Raw genomic sequence first — 17,824 nt, forward strand, 5'->3', positions numbered from 1 at the left:
TTTTGTCATTGTTAGAAAACAAGAGGAGCAGAAGCTTGAGTTATTCTCTTGTGTAATTTATGATATGAGAAATTGGGTGTTTCCATTATGGTGCAGGGTGTGTGTTCGAACTATGTGTAGAGTTTCTGCAAGCTGAGGTGAAATTTTACACTGTCTGGTCCCATGAATTTTTAAGGGCACTTTTTCACAAAAATGTCACTATTCGAGCCATGGGTTTAACTGGAAGGATGGCATGTTTTATTTATTTACTTTAACAGCTAGATTTCAGTAGCACCTTAGAGATGAATAAGATTGTTAGGGCATAAGCTTTCGAATGTCAAAACTCCTTCGTCAGATGCCTTATTTGAAACGTCTGTGTAACATCTTTCCATTCAATTGAGTCATATGCTGCCTTGAGTTGTAGAGATGTGATGGGGTATAAATGTAATCAATCAATCAATCAATTAATACGGACCGTCAATATTGGGTGAGAAATTTTAAACTGTTTCCCCCTTACAACTTTTTTTTCTCTGAAAAATTCTCCCCCCCCCCCCCCCCCCGACTGTTTTCACCACTGCTGAAGTACCTGTGTCTTTTCTCATGCAGGGCAAAAGCAAAGCAAGATTTTCACTCTCTCCCCCCTCCCCCAGAAGACACAAGGGCAAAAGGGCTGAAAAGCTCTTTCTCCCTCACCAGTCTCCCCATTCAGATTACAGCCTCACCAGATAGCGTTTATTAAAAAAAGGAAAGCGTAACATCTAGTTTATCCCTCATGACTGTGAAGCGTGCAAGTGTGCCTTTTGCCTGCTACCTCAGAGGCATAGTAAGGCAACACATGACTTCTTCCCCCTTGCATTTACAACTGCCCAGAGTCTTGGGGTTGGTTGGACTTCAGACTTCTTTTCTTGTATTTTACGCCAAAAGGCAGCCATTCTCCTGACACACTGCTCTCACTCCTGTGTTTAAAGCCAAACCTGCTATGGGCTTTAGGACTTAAAATCAGCACCTTAAATTGTGGCTTGTGTTATGTCCTTTTACCAGGCAGTGATCTTGAAATGTTTGTCTCCAAAGACATCTCAGGAGAGCTGTTCAGACCTTTTCTTCTGCTTTGCAGGGAATCCTTCACTTTGTAAAGCTTTCGTCTTTTTCTTGTCTTTCAGATCAGGAAAGAAACACGCAGAGCAAGAAGTTGAAGAGTAAGTTCACGGTCTCCAGCTTCTCACCACCCACTAATTTCCTGCCTAAATGTCAGCTGTACATGTTTGTGAATGTGATGCCTCTTTTTTCTTTCCGTTTGTATCTGTTGAGGTGCTGCATGTATTTTTCTAATGCACAGATTAGGATTTTGCTTTGTTTAGTGAGATTCTGCTTTCGGTGCTCCTGGAGGAATATAGGCCTTACTCACCCAGGAGAATGAGGTGGCAGAGTTCTGAGGTGATAGGATGAATTGCATCACTTGAGACAGCAGGTGTTCGATTCCAGCTCTGGATGTTGCTTCTGTTACAGAACTTCCTACAAATAGAGCACTAGAACCACAGAGAGAAGCACTGTACCCCTGTACTTTGCTTGCTGTGCTGGTTATCTACTTGCTGGGAATTTTCAACATAAGATAGCTTTCCAAAATGTGATCTTCTGCCTGCAGTCTGAAGCTGTGCATTTCTGCCATCTCATTCTCCTGAAAGAGTGGGTGGAGTTCTTAGATTATGAAGTCCTGTTTTGCTGTTTTTTTTAACCTAATGACAGAAGAAGATGAAAAGCATGATCATGTATGTATCTGGACTCCTTTCTGAAAAGAAGGTGGGCAGTATCATAATTGTGGAAATCCCTAGTGTACAACTTTAGCCAGGGTGGAGCCATCTGGAGAACCAAACTTGCCTCCTAAAATTTGTTTTCGTTTTATTTTAAACATTATAATTTGCGACAGGACCACTCTTTTTAAAGGAGAGCCTATTTTCCTAAAAAACTGATTGCTGAAAAAAATACTGGTCACTGTTCCTGAAGATGCCAGTGCTCTAGAGCTCTGTTCATCCTAGATCTTCCTCTGCTCAGGTTAAAGTTTTCAAGATCACTGTCACCCCTATAATGCATAAGTCATCCTGGGAAGAAAAATCTTCCTTTATGGTGAGAATATTGCAAAGTGCTATAGGGGATGAAACTTACTAAAAAAACTCTTTACTTAAGGAAGATGTGCATTATTAGTAGAAACTTTTATGCTTAAATATCATTGTTCTTTGTGTGCCTTCTGATGCTAACAATTCACAAACAGTGAAATGTGCATGATAAACGTAGTGACAGGGTTATAGATGTTACCATTAGTTAATCACTGGCTTTTCATTTCTTTGAAATAAACCTGGAAGTGTGACAGCCCTACATAGCGAGGAGGGTTCTGACTATGGTTCTGTAGCAGTGGCATATTTGGGAAGAGGTACAGAGCAATTACACCTTCTTCCTCAACATTTCACTTGCTGTGCAGCTGGTTTCAGGAAGGAGCTCTCTCCTTGCCTCTTTTTGTTGTCCTTTAAAGGAGGCTGTAATCAACAAGATCTCAGGATTAACCGCTTTGCAGTCTGACCTCTAAAGCTGTTTTCCCTGTGTGGTTTCTTCCAGTCACCGCCTGAGGCAGCAGAGCTTGGAGGCTTCTGATGATGGAGAAGGTAAGACCCTTCCCTTTTTACATAATGAAGGCATATTATATTCACACTTTTGAGGGCTCTCTAGCAGAGATTAGTGGAAGTTTCCAGTGGGGAAGCAACTGATGAATTAATTATACTTGTATGGAACAAGCTCTTCTCCTTCAAAACTGGAGAAGGTGTAGGAGACCAGCAGCATCTGGAAGCAGAGGTCAGGAAATTACTTTCCTTGGCTTTGAGGGAGATAAGTGACCCATAACATAAGCAGAAAGCTTTTTGTCTTTTCATAACTCCAATGCTACTCATTTCTATGTCTCCTGGTGGATACTTTGTCTCCCCTGACATGTGTCGGTTTTTCCACCACGCAGTGCTTCCTGGTTTATGACTGTCTCACTATTTCCAAAAGCAGTGCAGAGAAACTGTAGAAAATGCTCTTTGGAATAGCCATCCTGCCCTGTTTGACATGCAAAGAATGGGCATGCGCAACATTGGATGGTCCCTTGCCTGGCTGGCTGGTTGGCTGGCTGGCTGGCTATCTTCTGCTGCCAGCTGCGGTTTTCCAGTTTTCTGGCTGGGCTTTTGCTATGCCTGGTTTCACCATTGCTTTGAGCTTCCAGGACCTAGGAATGGTTTTATCTGCCAAGAGAAACGAGCAGAAAATATTCAAGACACTTTTGCCTAGAGAAACATTAACTAAGCATACAGAAAAGCTGACAGGCAAGAACATTTGCCTCCTGCCAAGTAGGTGCTACGTCGAACTTGAAATGGTGAGAGTTTTGCCTACGGAGAAAACGAATGGGCTCAATGAAGGGGCGTAAAAATGTCACTGTAATCTGAATAATAATAAAAAAGACTGGCCAAACTTACCTACAAAGATTTTAAAATGCTACATATGGCTTAAAATAAGGGGTTGATCCAGTTCAGTGGTCCATCCGAAAGGTTAGGATCCAGTTCAGTGGTCCATCTCACAGGTTAGGACCCTCAGGTAGGTAGTAGGGCCCCACTTGCAAGACTGTGAGTCCTGACAGAGCTGGCTTCCATTTCTTGTTGCCTTCTTGTGTGCCTTCCTTCTTTTTGTATGCAAGCTGAGAGGAGCAGCAGGATAGTGAGATGAGTTCTCCCAGCAGTAGAGAGATCTCCTACTTAACATAAACAGATTCAGAGACTCTTGCCCTTCTCTTCCTGTCACATGATTATGACTTTGTGTGACTTCCTGCCACATGCTTGCAACTCAGTGGATCCGATGCGTTTACTTAGGGTTAAAGATGAGTTCTGGGCCTAGAAAAGTTGAAGACTACTGATCTAGATGAGCCTGCATGTTTCTTGCATTCAGATTCAGTCTTGAGGTAGCATTTAAGAGAGGCAAAGGTTCAGTGAACACAGTCAACAAGTGGAACTGCTTTTTATGCAGTGGGGCATTATTTATCTAAGCATTTTCTATACTACCTTTCAGTCAAGACTCCCTCCTACACACTCCTGCCCCCCTCGATGGCATGCGTGATACACTTTTGTCCTGTCCATATCCACTTGGAGCGTGGCATGCTATTGGAGATGCGGAAATATCTTTAAAACATTTAACCGCAGTAGTAATAGTACACAGTTCTAAGAAAACTGTAGCTTAGTGCTGAGAAAAACTCAGATTCTACAGCAGTTATCCAAAATGAACACGCTTAGTTTGCATGCTTTATTCTGTGTATTTCCATTTTGTCAGCCCTTAGTGGTGAACAAGATTATAGTGAAAGGATAGCTATGATTAAGAAATAATAAAGTAATGTGACTGAAAGACACAGCAAAGAAACATAACTGTATAGGGCACCAAACCCTCCGTCCCACCCCGAACAGTGGAGCCTTTTGTAGGCACCACCTTTGCATTTTTAAAGTATTTCCACAGCTAAGAGGACTTTAAAACTTGCCAACTAAAAATCTCACATTCTCAAAAATCCAAATTCTGCCATGGGTATCAAATTCACCCTGGAAGTCTGTACTCATGAAACTTTATTGACGTACAGTCTTGTCAGTACATTGCTTCTGTATGTCCCCGTTCATACGTATCTCCATATGTCTCAAGGAATATGTGCTGAGTCAACAGGCGGTGTTCTTCTGTTTCTGTTGTCACATTTTTATTCAAGCCCTTTTGCTCAGAGGCTCAAAGAGAAGGTCTGTGGCTTACTGCACCCTGGGAAACCTGCTTTAATAGGATTTAATATAGTGACAACCTTAGGAATAATAAAGTCTTGCAAGCAACAAAAATTGTTTAATTCCTGAAGGACAGGCCTGGTTAAACCACTTTTGGCCAGGGGCAATTGAGGGCTTAATATTGTGTGTGTAGCAATCTGGGGGGATCTGAGACAGAGGCATTTCAGGGTAATTGCTCAATTTTCTATCCATGTCAACAGGGGAAATGGGCAGTGGTGGTTGAACTCAGTGCAGTAATGGAGCTGGATGAGATGGGAGACGCCAAGCAGTCAGGGGAAATAGAAAGAGTTCTGTCTGTTGAGCATCCCTTCCACACAGCTAGGTGCTTCTTTCTAAGCTTCAGAATGTCACAAGCATTTTGAAACGGATGGTCTTCAACCCTTCTTGGTGGGTCCAAAACAGACTTTTGGTTCCGTTTCCCTTTCTGATTTCTAGCTAAAGATCAGGGGCAAATCCTTACAGTTCTTGGTTTTGCAGACTGTGCTTCTTTCTAGCAGACATTCTCATTTGAGTTCTAGCGATATCCGGCACCTTCCTTTTCATGAATGCCCCGCTCTTTACAGTTGTACTCTTTTTGAGAAATTGAGCTCTCAAATTGGGTTGTTTTTTAAAAAAAGAAGACATGTTATAGTTTGGGGCTCCAGAATCTCCTGCAGAAGGAACTTGGGCGAGTCTGGCTTTGAGCTGCAATGGGAGGAAGGTTTCGAATGCAGGCCAAATTTCATCCACTCTCCTGACTTAGAGTTTTCCAGTGTTCAGGGCAGGTTTTGTCTTCCATCCTCAATTGTGTTCCTGAAAGCAGTTCCTTCTTCTTTAGCGCACTGTCTTTTTGGGAAGCAAACAGCTACCGCCAGACCTGATGCCAGGTACTTCATTAAAACCAAGTGCATATGGGATTTGCGTCTGCCTTGTGGTTCAGACTAATTTTGTCCTTTAAAAACTCAAGTAAGATGGCTTTTTTGTCGATTTTTACTAGCAGAAGGTTAAAGCTGATAGAAGAAGAGTTTGGATTTATATCTCCCCTTTCTCTCCTGTAAGGTGACACAAATGGATTTACAATCTCCTTTCCCACCCCACCCCCCACAACAAACACCCTGTGAGGTGGGTGGGCTGAAAGAGCTCCAAAGAATTGTGACTAGCCCAAGGTCACCCAGTTGGCATGTGTTGGAGTGCACAAGCTAATCTGATTCCCCAGATAAGCCTCCACAGCTCAAGTGGCAGAGCAGGGAATCAACCCCGGTTCTCCAGATTAGAGTGCACCTGCTCTTAACTACTGTACCACACTGGCTCTCCTTCGAGTCGTACAAATTACAGTGGCTGAGTATAGAAGGCAGCATGGCTAAGCAGCAAGGCTGTGGCAGCTTGACAGCTGGGCAAAATAGGAAGCAGCTGGGTTGGAAGACCATTTTTGGAACAAAGGTGGAAGGCATGTGAGGAATAACGTGAACAGCCAGGTCAATTAACATTTGATCATACCTTTTCATCATGATTTTGTACTTGGAAGTACGCATAACAGGATTGTCACCAGGCCTGTTGTGTGGGATCTGGTTTAGGCAGGGTAGCCCATCAGGACAGTGTGATGGCTTTGGGACATAGCCAAAGGATGAGGCAACCTCTGAGGCAAGCCATTAAGGTATTGCAAGAGAGCTGTCAGCTTCTCCCTTGGCCTGGGGCCAGTCAAACTTAGAATGACATCATGCGTGGAGATCTGATATTACTCAGGTACTGCTCTTTCTCAGGCATTGCAGAGGAGCTTAGAGAAGAACATTTGAAAACTCAGGCCTATTATGCTTGTGGGACCATAGTGGAGTCTCCTCGCATTTCTTTGTTTACACGCGAGGAGGCATCCCACTGCCTGCTGCATGGCTTGCCTGCCCCCACCTCCAGGTCGCTCCCAGTCATCATAAGATTGCTGGCTTTGTTTTTACAGCCTTTTAAATTATTTCTGTGTGATTATAATTTTTTCTGTGTTATATTGCTATTGTTGTGGTTTTTGTTTTTTTTTGCAAAAGCTGGTAGAAAGGCAAGAGGTTGAGGGTGGGTGGGGAAACACCCACATGTTCTCCTTCTCTGTCCAAGGAAAGTTTTAAAGGAGACACGAACAAAAAGAAGCTGATCCAGCTATCATCTGAAGGAGGAGCTGAACCTCCCCCACAGAGCACTGGCAGGCTGTGTATAAGGATCTTTTTCCACTGCTCGCTGCAGCAGGGAAGTTGACTGCCAGGTGTGCTGTGCTGGTGCGGGAGTACAGTGACTCTGCTCAGCTCTTCCCTCACTGCCGCTACCTCCTTACAGGAGAGAAAGAAGTGATATAAATCCAACTCCTCCTCCTCCTCCTCCTCTTCTTCTTCTTCTTCTTCTTCTTCTTCTTCTTCTTCTTCTTTCTCTCCCTCTAACAGTTCTCCCTCTTCCCTTCATTCAGGGAGTGAGAAGTGGCGGGGAGGGGGAACCAGAAGGCACAGAAACTCCAAAACCAAGGAAAACTTCAGGGTTTCCCCACTCTCAGGAAAAGCGGGCCCTCTGGAATTTGCTGTGCCATAAACCTCAGTGCAACTGCAACCAAAACCATACCCAGAAGAAGTTATACCCTCAGTACGGGGCAGAGCACCAGTGTATAATCAGCCTCAAAGTCATGTAAAGCACATTATTAGGTGCACATGAATAGACCCCTGGACTATCAAGATCGATACTGTCTGCTTTGACTGACAGCCACTCTCTATGGTCTCAAGTGGAGGGCTTTCACACCACCTGCTGCTTAAACCTTTTCACTGGAGATATGAGGGGGTGGACCTTGAGACCTTCTGCATGCAGAGCAAATGGTCTACCCCTGAATCACAGCAATGAGCCCATGTGTTTGGAAATGAGCTTAATGGATCTCGGCGTGCAACTTTTCCCTGCCAGAATCCTGCGAAACTAACTAGATACAGTCACACTCGAGTTGTTTTGTTCAGACCATAAGGGTAGTTGACAGACTCGGTTTACCTAAAAGACCCTTTAAGAAAAAGCTCTTGAAATATGATTACAGAATTGAGGCGCCATCATTTGAAAATGCCCAAGGCAAGCTCTTTTGAAAATTGCAGCTGTAGAGGGACAGCAAGGGAACCACATCGCCCTTGATTGTAATGTTGTTCCCTCAGGACCTGTCCCACCCCCTCCCGCATCAGCATCTCATCTGATAGGAGCGGGAAAGAAAGCAGCAGCCGGGCTCCTCGTCTGCCTTATGAGAATGTGATTCGGAGTGGCTCTGATCAAGCCTCGCTGGCTGTCAGCTCTGGTGGCCTGCGTGCAAGCAGGGAGGGGGCTTCTGAGGAGTTTATGGATGGGGAAATGTCACTTGTGCCAGCAATCAAAGCCTCAGTTTTTTAATAAATATATGGAAGATTTTTTTAAAAAAAAATGAAGGACTTTTCCATAAAAGAAATGTAGTTTTGTCTTTTTTCCCCCCACATGAAGACGATTAAATAGAATCAGGTATATCTGCTCCCTAATATCATTCAATGGGACAGGAGATGAGAATCTCTTTTGCTGCCACACATTAAGGAAAAAAACACTTTCCTGTAGCATTACAGAAGGAGGTTTTCTTTCCCTTCCTTGTTCAAGTTCCCTGCATACTCTTTGCATACAGAAAACTATACACTTGTTTGCTTTGATCACACAGTATGTTTAGTTTAGTTTAGTTTATTCAATTTATATCCCGCCCTCCCCTGAAGGGCTCAGGGCAATGCACAACAATACTATAAATAACAATATCAATATCAGCAATAACAATACTAGCAAACATCAATAAGCATCACAATATACAAAAAAATTCATCAACATGGGGAATAAAGTCAGCAAAATAACAAATCACAATATCATACATTACGAAGTATACCATCACACAAAATTTATCAATACCATGACACATTAGCATATAATATAACAGTATCAGCAAAATAACAACAATCATGACATAAAAATAGCTAAATACCAATGGATATCAATAACTAGTACACAATAACATGCCAATATCATTAATTAACAGAACATCAGATGGCAACCACTTCTATATGAAGACTGCAAAACCTCACAACCTAGTTCTATATAACAGTCTATAGCCGTGGTGGCGAACCTTTGGCACTCCAGATGTTATGGACTACAATTCCCATCAGCCCCTGCCAATTGGCCATGCTGGCAGGGGCTGATGGGAATTGTAATCCATAACATCTGGAGTGCCAAAGGTTCGCCACCACTGGTCTATAGCAATGGTAGCGTAATAAGTTAGCCCAGCAACTAACCTAAAAAATAAGAGCAACCACTAATCTAAGCTATAATAGAGTATACTTCAAGCATATAGCCGGTAAATTTTTTTCAGCACATTTTTTTGTTACGCTCGAAAAAAAGCCCCCCCTCGACTTATATGCGAGTTAGGTGTATTTTTAAAAATATTTTAGGGTTTTAATTTTGTCGGCCACCAGGGGGTGCAGTTTTTAGGCTAGCGGCACCAAAATTTCAGGGATTTTTCAAGAGACTCTCCTGATGATACCACCCAAGTTTGATCAAGTTTGGTTCAGGGGGTCCAAAGTTATGGACCCCCAAAGGGGGTACCTCAACCCCCATTGTTTCCAATGACAGCTAATAGTAGATGGGGCTACATTTTGAGGATCCATAACTTTGGACCCCTTGAACCAAACTTCACCAAACTGGGTGGTGTCATAAAGATAATCTCTTGCTGATACCAGCCAGGTTTGGTGATGTTTGGTTTAGGGGGTCCAAAGTTATGAACCCCCAATGGGAGCTAATAGTAAATGGAGCTACATTTTGAGCTTGAACCAAACTTCGCCAAACCTGGGTGGTATCATCAGGAGCGTCTCCTAAAGATACTCTGAAATATTGGTACTGCTAACATAAACATTCCTCCCCTGACCAAAAATCCAGTTTTGAAGGATTTTAACTCTTGTGTTTTAGCTTGGTTGCTGGTTGAGCTAACATTTTTGTACTTTTAAAGTTATTGTTGAGACTATATTGTTTTTGTTGACCCTCTTTTCCTCTTACAGAGCTAGTTTACTGTTTTTCTTTTAAATAAATATTCAAAAACATTTAACCTACTGATGCCTCAATTCATGTAATTGTATTGGTATCTATTTTTATTTTTGAAATTTACCAGTAGCTGCTGCATTTCCCACCCTCGACTTATACACGAATCAATAAGTTTTCCCAGTTTTTTGTGGTAAAATTAGGTGCCTCGACTTATATGCCGGTCAACTTATACACAAGTATATATGGGTAATACATAAACACACTAACCTAACACTAATCCTATAAACTAATAATATAACAACATTTCTACCTAGCGATGCAACAGTTGACTTTGTAAAGGAACTCTTTATTTTCTTATAAAGTGATTAGATGAATCAACTTCTTTTATTTTTTAGAATGCACCACTGCTTTATATATCTCACAGCTTACATCAACTCTCTGTTTTCCTTTTCACAAGCTGAACTCTTAGGCACTGAGCCTAAATGGACTGTGGCGTTCCCCCTCCCCCTCCTGCGGTCGGGGCTGACAAGCCGTCCCACCGTCCCTTTCCGAGGTGTTGGTCTCTTGTCTGTAGCCCCGGTCTTTGGGGCTCTCAATGCAGTCAGCTGCCTAAACCACAGGGTGTTCTTCCAAGGGACGAGGGGAAGAAGCCCCCCCTCGTTTCTGCTGGGCTCTCCCTACGTGCGCCTAGGGTCTGCAGCCCCTCCTATAGGGGGTCTGTCGTCCCTTCCCCGGTCAGCCTCTCTTCCACCCCTCATCTCCTTTCATTCCCCTAAGTCTTCTCCGCACTCCCACTCTCCTCTCTCTCCCGCTTCTCTGCTCTCTCTCTCTCCTCTCCCTTCCGCCTCTCCACTCTCTCTCTCTCCTCTCTCTTCTGCTGTTCTGTCGAACCACCCTCTCTCTACCCTTAGTGCTCCTCTTTCCCGACTCCACCACCCTTCTCCCACTGCTCTTTCCCCGTCCTCCCTGGGCTCCCGCAAAACCCTCCCACACCCCGTTGCGGCCAGCCTCGCTCTCCCGTCCTTCCTCCCCTTATCAAGGCTCGCCAGGTCTCCTGGGGCATTCCCGGCCTCGCTGTCGTCTTGGCCGCACCCTGCTGACGGCGTGACGAGCCGCAGCTGCCAGTCAAGCTGCAGCTGCGCCTCTTTGCCGCCGTCCTCCGGCCGTTCCGGCCCCCCACTGGTGCCTCTGCCGCGGGGCTGGTCGTTGCTGGGTCCTGCTGCCGCCGTGCTGCTGACCCAACCCCCCGGCCATCCAAGTCCGGGGTGAGCCGACGCGGCGACCTCCGGACATGGACGTAGCATGAATGTGGCAAGAATGCTTCAAAAGGTTGTACTGGTCAACTAGGATGAACATCAGCTTGTTTATCCTACTGTTTGATCAGTTGCAGCAGTGGTGTATCACCACAAAATGGTGCCCAGGACAAGCCCCAGGCACTGTGCCCAGCCCCTAGCTGAACGCCCCATCCCCACTTGCCATCTCCGGGCCTGAGGCTGCACTCTGCACATAATCAGAGTGCCTCTGGCTCACTCTAAGGCACAGGTGTCAAACTCACAGCCCTCCAGATGTTATGGACTACAGTTCCCATCATCTCCAGCCCCTGCAAAGAAAAAGTGGCCAGGGAAGGCATGCCTCTCCCCTGCTTTCAGAATGTTCTCCAGAGTGGGGAAGGTGGGGAGAGTTTGATGGGAGGCAGCGAGTTCACCTGGGGGCTGGGCAGGGGGGCCAAAATGTGACCAAGGCTAATAGTACCTGGGCCAAATGACCCCCCCTGCCCTTAGGTACGCTAGTGTGTCATTTGTAATATTTGGGTTTTTTTTCACTTTTTTTTCTTAATTAAGAATGGATTCCATCACTCGTTTTGTCATTCAGTTCTGTGAAATTTGTCTCCTCGCTCACAATTTGTTTCAGAGTTGTTTGTATCCCGTATAACATTAACACATTCCTCTACCCCCCTCCGTGTTTAGATATGCATGGTCTACATTGATAATCAGCTATTTATTGGTTTCCTGATGCTTAAGCAATTGCTGATACATGCAAAGACATTTCCTTGTATTCAGTAGTTAATTTTCTTTGACTTTTTTTTGCTGAAATTTCCAGAAGCCTCTAATATAGTGCTTTGCATCCACTATATCAATACTATACCCCCCCCCCCCCCCCCCCCCGGACGGGACTATACTTTTACTGCTGTTACTTCCTTGATTACTTAAATGTTTTGGAAACAGCCCATGCTATAGATACTTAGACATAAAAAAGTTTACAAAAATGAAATATGTGATTTTAATTGCTTTTTGGAATGTATAATATTTACAATAGTTACTGCTCAATTTTGTGCAGCATCATGCTAAAGTCTTATCAGATGTGATAATATGATTCAGTTGTAGCAGAAACACTGTATAACTGCAATTGTTAAGAATATGCTTAAGTGAAAAATATTTTATTTTTAACGAGTGTATTTTAGCCATTGATCGCTCTCCCCACCAGTCAACACATAAACAATTTTTACTGATTTGTCGTTTTTCATGTGCCTTGTTTATGTCGCTCTGTTTTGATTTGAGGGTGTAGCTTTATGCTGAGGTGTTTTAGGCACCCAGATTTATGGTCTGATGAATGTCCTAAATTGTGTTAAACAATTCTTGGAAAAAAATTGACGTCTTTCTGCCTTCAGAAATGTTGAATTTAGTTATGTTAATAGTTGGCTAGTATTTTCTAGTGTCCCAGTTGAGCTTACTTTAGGAACCAGTTTGTGTGTATCACTTAGCTTAGCTCAGAGATTGCTTTCTGCTGCATGCTACCTACAACTAGCTGCTGCAGGAGGTAATAATATATGGCACCTCCAGATGTAATCTTTTTTCATGCCCTCAGGCAACATTTATACAATTAAAATAAGAACAGCTGAAATCTCCTGCTATTCTGTGTACTTGCTTTTTAAAAAATGTAAAAAAAAAGTCTCATAACATTTCCTTAAGGAACAGCAATGGGCATTGATAAATTTTTATATACACTTTGCTACATTAAGACCTACTGATTTATTTAAAACATTTATCTTGGTGAAAAATAGGAGCCTTTAATGTATAGCTCTTTATTTATCCATTTAAATTGTTTTAATTTTACATAATTGGTTCAGTACCATTACAATAGCCAGTAGATGCTGCCTTTCTACTTTTTCGTAATTGCGTTGCGTTAATGGCCTCATTTAATATCAGATATTCAAATTTAAACATGTGATTGTAGATAGTCTGGATGTCGGTAAACAAACTGAAGCATAATCCAGATAAGATAAAGGTGTATTGCCACTGATAAAAAACCTTCTGCCCATGGATTTCTGCCCTCTCGCCTCTTAGGGGAAATTTGGGCTGTACCAAGGAAGGTGACGGTTATGCTGCTCAGGTAAAAACCACTCTCCTATGGAAGCACACAACTGGGTCCAAGCCAAAATTTCTCTTGGTTGGAGGAAGAACTGATCTGGGACTAGATGTGCCTGACCTGAGAAGGGCTGTATATTCCCCTTAAAACAACAGTTCCCAGCTTTGGCTCTGGGGCAGAGGTGGGATGCAGCCTATTTGCACCTATTCGGTAGAACCGGTTACTAAAATTTTCTCAGTTCAGAGAACCGGTTATTTTCTCAGTTCGGAGAACTGGTAATTAACTCCACTAGGGACAAGGGGGTAGTTTCTGTCCCTGGGTACAACAAATCTTGTCAAGTACGGGATGCAAAATCGCCCCCCCGGGGCCCCTGCCGCCCCCCTGCCCCCCATGGCACCCCCCATGTGTGTATGAACTGTATGAAATGATACAATATATAGTAATTATTTTTTTTGTTCGTTGGGATAAAGGTTGGGAAAGTATTATAGGTAAAGATTTTTCATTTTCTTTTTTCCCCTTGAAATTTATATTGGAAAGGAGTTTAAACTACTCTTAGATTAAGGATTTTGGATCTCTCCCTCTGTTAGTTTTCTTTCAAGTGGAATAGATAAAGTAGTTAGAGGGAGGGAGGGAGGGAGGGAAATATGGGAAGGAGGGAGGCAATATAGGATGTTTTAGTTGGGGGTGTTGAGAGAGATAGACAATTAGATATGTTTGTAATATGTTAACAATTGTAAACAGTTTTTGGTTTCTTTCCTTATGTTATTATTTAAAATCAATTGATATAATTATATAAAAAAGAAATAATACACTACCATACGGTATATTGCTTTTTTAATACTTTAAACAGTCAACAGGGGAACTGCACCTGGGGTGCGCGCGCCCTGCATCCTTGCCATAGCCCCGCTCCCGGAATGCCTGGCCACACCCCCGTCATGCCCTGCCCAGCCCCATTGGCGCTATGCCACTGTTTGAATCCCACCACCATCAGAACCTGTTACTAAAATTTTTGAATCCCACCACTGATCTGGGGCTATATTTTTGGTGGCAGCAGTGATCAAGAGTAGCAGTGTGTATTCACCTTTGCAGAACCCCTCCCCCCTTCAAAAAAAGCCAGAAAATACTTTTTTTGAGTCATTCAGCTTTCTTTTGGCCAGAAAAGTTCCCTTTAAAGAAAATCTGAAAAAACTGAATCCAGAAAAAGTGAAAACCTTGGGGGTTTGGGGGGCACTGCAGTTTACGAAAACTTGTAGAGGCCAAAGAGATGCCTCCCATTGAAGCCATTAAGGGGAGGAGAAATACTTTACGGGGTCTCTGGCAGGTAGGCTGTTTTTTAAGTAGAGGCACCAAGTTTGCAGCATAGCTGCTAGTGAAGATCTGATAAAAGTTTGATAAAGATTGGGTAAAGAAGAAAATGGAGGAAAAAATGGGGGCCAATAAAACTGGATCCACTGACCCATGGTCTGAGAGAGTAGCCAGCAAATTTGGTGCCTCTACTCTATGTTATAAAACAGCCCCCCCCTTAGCCCAGTAAAGATTTTCCTTAGACTCCAATGAACCTATGTCAGTGCCGAGTATCTCATAGAGAAACAATTTCCTATAAACAATGATGGATGGGTATTTGTATTTTGTAATTCGATTTATACCCCCCCTCCCCAACCCCGCAGGACTTAGGGCGGCTTAAAACATCATAAAACAATAAACATTACTACAAAGTAAATACTGATAACCTAATATAAAGCTAAGAATGAAGATCATATTATAGATGGCGACTGAAACGTATCAAGCCTAACAATTTTCCCAACAATAATAGCAGCACTATATCAAACATATTAATACATATCCATACTGAATCTATACTACATTAAGTAGCAGTAACAATAAATCAACAATATAACAGAGCATTAATACCTCAAAAATATCAATATCTGGACAATATTCATACATTACAATAGATAAATATCAATACATTTAGAACAATGTTTTTAATAATACATCAGAAACATAACACCATATCAATACATAACAGTACCGTATATACCGGCGTACAAGACGACTGGGGGTATAAGACGACCCCCCCACTTTTCCAGTTAAAATATAGATTTCGGCACATACTCGCCATATAAGACTAGCCCGTGGCAGAGGCAGCAGCGACACCCTGTGTGGCCTCGGCCTCAGGAGGAGACGAGCCGGTCGTCGCGAGGGGGCAGGACAAGAGCCCGGCGGTAGCGGCACCGGATGGCAACTTCCTTGGCCTGCTGGCTGAGGCTGGATTGTTGATTGTCCTGGAGGGTGGGACAGAGCAGAAGCGGCTGACTGGCGGCCCTTCCTTGGCCTGCGTCAGAGAGGAGCCCGACCCGATCGTCAGCTGGGGCGGGACAGAAGGCAGCAGCGGCACACCCGGGTGGCCTTCCTTGGCTTCGGTGGAGGCTGGCCCGATTGTTCGCGAGAGGGCGGGACGCGGGCGTTTCCACGAGGAGAGCTGCCTGGCTGGCTGAGGAAGAAGGGGAGATGTCCCCTCTTCCCCATCCAACCGAGGCAACCTCCCGTGGAAGCAGAGAGGTGCCCAACCTGCAGTCCCTCATTGTGGGAAGCTGCTAGCTGGAGCTCCTCTGCTTACTTGCGCGAGGCTGCCTGGCTGGCTGGGGAAAGAGGGAGATCTCCCCAGTCTCTTCCCGACTCCTGAATTTCCTTAAAGGGCAAATTCCCAAAAGATTGCTTAAAGGGGAAACTTTCCCCTTCCAGAAGCAGTCTTTGAGAATTACCCTACTACACAAAATAATGAACAGAGAGCTCAGGCTGAAGCTGCCTGAAGAAGGGGCGGCCCTGGAGCCAGCCTGAGCCGAGGGGATGTGTGGGGCCGATGGCGTGTGGCGGCGAGCAGGCCCGGGCAAGAGCAGCACAGCAAGCAGGGGAAAGAGCCTTGGAGGCTGGGCGGTGGCTTAAAGAATCGAGGCAGGGGTGGGGGTGCCTGGCCTATAAGACGACCCCCGGCTTTTGTTAAGATTTTCCTGCGTTAAAAAGTCGTCTTATAGGCCGGTATATACGGTAAACTAAAAGACCTCTCCAGGCTAACTATAACCGCTGCAAGAGTAAACCTAACAATACTACCTAATTTCTCTAACAAGGGAGCTGGCTACATATGTCTACCGTAACTTACCCTCTCTAATAATATACAGGGAAGAACTAACTACCCTCGTTAACACTCCTAACAATAAACAGGCATTTCTACTGCACTTAGCAGCTCATATTCCTAACAATTTGTTAAGCTAATTAAGTTAATGATAGCAATGCAAAGCCCAGATTGAAAAGGCCAATGTCTCTCTCTCTCTCCCAAACCAGTATAGCGGGGGTTTCTGCCACCAACTCCTTCTGCTTGATCTATTGTCAAGGGAGGGAGGGAGGGTCACAAAATTTGCAGTGTAGCTGCTAGTGACTCTCCTTAGATGAATCTCTGAATTTGGCAAAGATTGGGTTGGGGCCCAATTTTATTGGTCCTCAAATCCCATCAACCCCAACCTTACCATTGCAGCTGCCACTGGAGGAATTGTGTTCATTGTCTGTACGTGCATTTTGGGAGAGATTTAAACCCCAAATATGTTAAACATTTTCAGATTTTTCTGCAAACCTGAGAGTGACCCAAGTTTGCAGAACTATCTGTTTTGGGTAAGGATGGTCTTAATATGTAGATTAAGATATCCACAGATGGGATTATAGTTTTCTATGAGATATGTAGATGGTTCTAAAAGGAGTCAGTCAATATTATTATTATTATTGTTGTTGTTGTTGTTGTTGTTGTTGTTGTTGTTGTTAATTATTATGTGTAAGTAATATTAATATTAATATTATCAATGTATATTAATAATGTGTTAATATTAATATTAACTAATGTCAATGTATTAATTATGTAATGTAATAATGTATTAATATTAATATTAATATTAGTAGTAATATTAATATTTATAAACACGCCCTCCCTCGAAGGACTCAGGTAAACAAACAAATAGGTAGAGCACAAATAAAATCAAATTTTTTAAATGGTTATTCTAAATATGGCTCTATATGTTAAATCGACCCCCATTAAAATGCAGCATCCTATCAAAATTGCCCGATAGCGTCCCTACTAGGTGGTCCCCTAAGAGAAGGAGGGAGGAAGAGAGGGAGGGAGGAACAGCAGGAGTCCACAGATTTTTTAGAAAGGGGGGGCATCAGCGGCCGGCGGGACTCCCCCCCAAAGGCCCGGTCAGGAACAACAGCTCCGTCACTTACTTGCAGGCCCTCGCAGGGGAGTCGTGGAGATCCCACAGGGGCCCATTGGCTGGAGGTAGAAGCGTTCCACCAGGCGGAAGGGCCAAAGCTGTGAAGGCTCCTGGCCTGGGTGGAGGCCAGCCCGCATCGTTGAGGGGGGGCCGGGGATCACCAGTAGAATTGCCTCTGCTGAGGCCTTGCCCGAGAGGCCAATTTAAGAGACATATGGGGCAAGGAGCCAGGTCCACACGTAGTGTACGAGGGTCCCAGAGCGGCGCTTAATAAAAGGCCTTAGCAAGGGTCAAAACCAACACCTTGAAAGCGATTGGAGATTCAATGCGGTTAAACCCAGTGCAGGCGGCACAGCACAGAAGCAGAGATATGGT

The 17,824-nt window shown here is 43.9% G+C and overlaps 1 protein-coding gene across 1 annotated transcript in view; it reads left to right on the forward strand.

Moving 5' to 3' along the window:
• IFT43 (intraflagellar transport 43) overlaps positions 1-17,824 on the forward strand; it is a 73,199-nt gene that overhangs the window by 32,312 nt on the left and 23,063 nt on the right. Inside the window, exons 4-5 of the mRNA XM_048486556.1 lie at positions 1,140-1,175; positions 2,587-2,633. Coding sequence (XP_048342513.1) covers positions 1,140-1,175; positions 2,587-2,633 — 83 coding nt within the window. The remainder of the gene's footprint in view (positions 1-1,139; positions 1,176-2,586; positions 2,634-17,824) is intronic.

The sequence above is a fragment of the Sphaerodactylus townsendi genome, linkage group LG02 (genome assembly GCF_021028975.2).
Source record: "Sphaerodactylus townsendi isolate TG3544 linkage group LG02, MPM_Stown_v2.3, whole genome shotgun sequence".
NCBI lineage: Eukaryota > Metazoa > Chordata > Lepidosauria > Squamata > Sphaerodactylidae > Sphaerodactylus > Sphaerodactylus townsendi.